The sequence below is a fragment of the Zingiber officinale genome, chromosome 7A (genome assembly GCF_018446385.1).
Source record: "Zingiber officinale cultivar Zhangliang chromosome 7A, Zo_v1.1, whole genome shotgun sequence".
Lineage (NCBI taxonomy): Eukaryota > Viridiplantae > Streptophyta > Magnoliopsida > Zingiberales > Zingiberaceae > Zingiber > Zingiber officinale.
In genome coordinates this window covers 86,027,621-86,032,612 of record NC_055998.1, presented here as the reverse complement: position 1 = coordinate 86,032,612, position 4,992 = coordinate 86,027,621, and the positions used below count along the sequence as shown (strand labels likewise).

At 34.8% G+C, this 4,992-nt stretch overlaps 1 protein-coding gene across 2 annotated transcripts; it reads left to right on the top strand.

Annotated features, from left to right (window-relative positions):
* Positions 1–269: 269 nt before the first annotated feature.
* LOC122001688 (V-type proton ATPase subunit G-like) lies at positions 270–4,718 on the top strand. Of its 2 annotated transcripts, none has more exons than XM_042556574.1 (4): positions 270–408; positions 2,489–2,583; positions 4,176–4,276; positions 4,353–4,718. In XM_042556574.1, exons 2-4 carry the CDS (start codon positions 2,496–2,498, stop codon positions 4,494–4,496), a joined length of 333 nt encoding a protein of 110 aa, XP_042412508.1. In that variant the 5' UTR covers positions 270–408; positions 2,489–2,495; the 3' UTR covers positions 4,497–4,718. The 2 variants fall into 2 exon arrangements, with proteins under 2 accessions (XP_042412508.1, XP_042412507.1); XM_042556573.1 differs by having other exon boundaries at positions 2,486–2,583.
* The last annotated feature ends 274 nt before the right edge of the window (positions 4,719–4,992 follow it).

Here is a 4,992-nt window from a genome sequence, read left to right as displayed (position 1 = left end):
ATCTTATTATTCTCTTCATTTAATCAAACATCACCTTAATTATTAGGAGAATGAATTTACAGGCATAAATTCCTACTCAATCAACTAATTTTATTATTCGAGTATCAACTCCACGACACGTGGGGCTGCTAATTGACGTAATGCTCCAACTCCAACCATATGAGTTGCACGGTGCAAAGCGAAAAATGAAATTCTTCTCTCAGGTATATTTTTATATTAAAAGTATTACAAGGATTTAACTGAAAATTTCCCCAATAGATAATTACGAATCAGCCCACGTCGTCGTGAGGATTGAGGCGCAGCTCTCCGATTCCGTGGGTTGAACTCGAGAAATTAGGGCCACCCAACCCGGAGGCGCAGCTCGTCCCTCTTCCCCATTTTTGCCTCTTGGCTAGAAGGCAGGAGGAGGTAGATCGTAATCGCTTCTCGTTTTTCTTCCTTCTGTTAATTGTTGCTTGTTTGTACATGGCTTGGACCGTGGTATTTCTTGTCCATTTGTTTCTATTGCTTCTATTTTTTTTATCGGATTTTTTTGGTGAAGAATACTATTGGTTAGATCTGCAGGATCGAAGGATTGATTGGCCCTGTTTAAGCCACTCAGCGCCTTTGCTAATTTTTCCTTCTTTCCCTTGAAAAAAGTTGACTTTTTTTTGCTAGATCTGGATAGGTAGTGTCTATTTTGGAAGGAAGTTCCAGACGATCAAACAAAAAGAAGTGTTGATAGGTTGAATATGCCTGTAAAATGTAGGCCTGGCTAAGGTTAATGCCTTGCTTCCTCGAAGAGATAGTAAATAAAGGGGCGGATGCATTGGAAAAAGGTAAAAAATGGAAGGAAGGTTGGAGGGATGAAAGAAAATCTTCTGAATTGTTTCCGTGAACAGATGGAAATGAAGAGGATAAACCACTTTTGATAGTCAATGTAACTTTACATAGAACTTGGGCGGCTAAATTTACCTCTTCAAATATACATCTTTTTTTGTTAAAGAAATAAGCGATCCAGGATCCATTCTTCAACTTATCTTTCGTTCTCAATTTATTGTTTGGCTTATCCCTTCAATGAAACTGAGATTAAACTCACCATTGGTGATAACTAAACAAACAAATCAATCAATTTTAATACTTTCTTTTGGGATTGTCCATGCTTTATGAAAATGAACTTTCCTTATTCTGATTTCCACTCAGTTACATGCATATTTAAAGTAAGCCGCTGGTCTGTGCTTATTGTAGTTAAATATTTATAATAACAGTTGCATGTTTAATAGAACTTGGTAATTTAAAATGTGAATCAATCTTAACCTTATGGAGTTTAGTCAGTTGGATCATGATTCACGGCCTACAGGTCTTCTCATTTGAGGATTGAATTCCTAAGTTTTTACACATTTGGAGTTGGTATCTGCAATAAACTTATTTGTTCCATGGTTCTTTCCTCATAGTGATTTTTGATTTCGTTTCAATAATTTTTAGAAGTTGGTTTAAGTTTACTCGAATCCGATGGTTAATTCCATGGCTTGTATGAAGACAGTTCGTTCCCTTCTTCTTTTTTTTTACAGAGTAGGCTACTTACCCATTTTAGCATACTCAATGAGAAATTGCTGATTCCATTACATATTTTACTCAACACTATTATTTCATTTAATTTTTATCGGTAATTTCCTTATCTTGTTTTTTTATGCCTGTTCAAATTATGGTAACTCTTGAAACACAATCTAAAACCCAACATTTTGTTAATTAGCAGAATCCAAAGTCAACTTATTTTCTACATACTTTTAATGTTAATGCTTTTATCAGAATGTGTTGGCAAATCCATCTTGGTTATACTTTATTGGATAGGGATCATATTTAGTATATGATTGTGGGCATTTAAGTTGTTCTTTAGCTATATAATTTGAGTCAACATGTTTCAGACACTTGTGTAGTAAACCTCTTACAAGAATATGAAATTGTATCAAACATGCATTGATAAGCTTTCATATTTCATATTATTTAAGTTTTACTCATTCTCATCGTCAACATTTGTGTGAAGTGTTGATTCTCACTGTAATCACTCATGTTCCGTGGATAGTTAATATGATATAGACGAGACTGTCAAGATTGGTGTGTGGAGCTTGTAAAAAGAATTAAATAAAAACACACTAATTAATTATAGCAATTAGGTGTGGCTCCACTAGATGATAAAAGGAGTGAGAAGTTATGGACATGCACGAAAACAACTATCGGATTCTATAGGTAGAAGAGTTGAATCTAGTGGAGGTTATAAGAGCTAGAGGGAGGCTAGTGTCCTTACAGTATATATAAAAAATGATTTTATGAATTTGAATTTTACTAGCAATATAGCCTTGAGTATGGTCCATTGGAGAGGTAACACCCTTGTGGTTGACCCTTAATAGTGATGATGATGACAATGATCATTTTTTGTTGAAAATCAAATGTTCTGTAATACTTTTCAAATATAGACGAGTTGATCCTTGTTTTATTTTCTTCACAGAAGATTGGAGATGGATACTAGCAGGCGTCAAACTGGAATTCAGCAATTATTGGCTGCAGAGCAGGAAGCACAGCACATTGTCAATGAGGCCAGAAATGGTTAGTTCCTCTAAGCTTTGAAATTTCTGATTTGGAGAACTTATGTCTAAATTTTTATTGCATATATTCCCTGATTGTAAGCTCTATAAGGAATTTTTGTCGTATAGCTGTTGGCTACATATGCCTCAACATTTTGGGTGTCATCTACATGGAGCTGATCCCATTTAGTTCTATGAAAGGTCTTGTTAGTTGTAGTACAGCAATCATTTAGCTCTTGTAACTCTTTTGGACTCTCAAGCTATTCTTGTCGGTAACATTAGTTTTATCTCATTGAGTTGATTGCTCTATATAAATACCATTTTTCACTAATATCTCAGTCATTTTGATTTTCTTGAACTCTTTCAAATGTCCTAGCTATCTCAGGTCAGGTATGAATATATAGATTTTATCTTGATTTCTATGCTAGGTCATATTATTTGTATTTAATAATATCTAGATCATTTAGATTAGTTTTGATTATGTTACTATGCTCTTTCAAACTTTTATTATATGGGAACAACAGATATAATTCACCTATGTAAACATAGAAAGAAGTTCAGGAGGGTAGCCAGTGGACAATGATATCCCTATTATAATTTAAAAAAGAAATTCCATTAGGTAGATTGAACGTCTCACATTATATTTAATTTGATTTTTGTGAAGATGCATTTTAAGAACACAACATTCCATTTACTCATTGAAGTATTCTTGATTCCTATGCCCTACCATCTTGTTGGTAAATATGCACAACTGACAAAATCCCATGTGAATCCAAATAGAACTGATAAAGGTTTCATATGACCCACCCTGTTTCCTGTGTCAATTTTTTATGGACAGCTAATCATTTTGCACAACTTTATCTTATATTGGTGATTTATTTAAAGTAATTGTCCTTTTCATTCACATTTCATGTAAGGTTATTAGAAGTAGTTGAAAACATGAATTGCCATCCACTTCTTGGTTATTTTACCAATGTTGATAGAAAACATGTTCAAGAACTAGAGGCCAACACGAGTTTAAGAGTTTGTTTGCTTGTTCACTTGTGATTGCATATTTAGAGGTGAGAGGGAAAAAGGGGAGCCAAGAAAATCTTGATGATATTCCTTTACATAGAGCTCAATGGCAGGTATGACCACAGCCAAATTGAAATGGTTGTTACATTGCTACTCTTATGCACATATATATTTTGTTTTATCTTATCGAGAGGGGATAATATGCTCTCTCTTTTTTTCGTCAAGCTGCAAACCCCATCCTAGTACAACCAAGTGCACAGATTTCTTTGTGTCATCTTCGTAGAAAGAAATGTTGAAGAAAAATCTAGGCCTTGATCGCCAAAGAGCATGCAACTAATTTCAATATACCTATCCAAAATAATCACTCTCCCATATGTGTTTGTATCCATCGGACTGGAGATACTATGATTCTTAAGCTTCGAGGGCACAATCAATGAAACTTTACTAGAATTTTATATTCTTGTCTGTGCGGATTTGTCTTAAACTGATCCCATGTTTACAAAAAGGGAAATGTTAAGGCCATTTACCATGTTTACAAAAGGATAAGAGGCTTTTGCATTTGAATATGTTGAAGTGCGATTATGTTTTCTTGTGCCACAGGTAAAACTGCGAGGCTGAAGCAAGCTAAAGAAGAAGCAGAGAAAGAGATTGCCGGATATCGTGCCCAAATGGAAGCCGAGTTCCAGAGGAAGCTTGCTCAGGTATGTGTTGAACGGACCAAGAAAATGTTATCAAGCATGTGCCTTACTTGACAATTTGCTACTCGTAATAAAACAGAGCAGTGGAGATTCCGGAGCCAATGTTAAGCGCCTGGAACAAGAAACTGAAGAGAAGATCCACCACCTAAGTTCACAGTCTGCAGATATTTCGGATGATGTGGTTCAAATGCTTTTGAAGCATGTCACAACCGTGAAGAACTAGTCATCGTGAGATCGACTGGGTTGAAGTCTTTTTGAACAAGTTGTCGAATTTATTGAGCTAGAATGCTTGTTTGTACACTCCATGTTCCGTTCCTTGTTTCGTTGAATAAGCAAACGGATGAGGTTTTTTGAGGTGTTTTGTGCTCCTCTTACCAATACGAAGCATTGAACTTTGTCAAGATTATCGTCATATGAATAAATTCCAAACTCAATTGTTATTTAAGTTTTACAAAGCTGTATGATTTGGCTATCGAAAAATTGTGCGTGTGTTTTTTGTTTTGAAACTTCTGTACACTGTCACAGCTCGTGTGTACGCAGAGACATTTTAGTTTGACCGTGAGATGGAACGATGCGATAACTGAAAATTTGTGAGCTTGTTTAAAAGTTGGATTAAAATTTAACTCTAATAATAATATATACTATATTTGAATTGGATTCAAAACTTGAAAATATAAATAAATTTTGTTCGATAAAATTTGAGGATTCGAATTGTTTAT

What these genes read in the sequence shown, in the direction of transcription:
- LOC122001688 (XM_042556574.1), top strand. Translation starts at nt 2,496, where the DNA reads ATGGATACTAGCAGGCGTCAAACTGGAATTCAGCAATTATTGGCTGCA. An exon ending in TGTCAATGAGGCCAGAAATG is followed by an intron (nt 2,584 to 4,175) that starts GTTAGTTCCTCT and finishes CTTGTGCCACAG; the next exon opens with GTAAAACTGCGAGGCTGAAG. An exon ending in TCCAGAGGAAGCTTGCTCAG is followed by an intron (nt 4,277 to 4,352) that starts GTATGTGTTGAA and finishes GTAATAAAACAG; the next exon opens with AGCAGTGGAGATTCCGGAGC.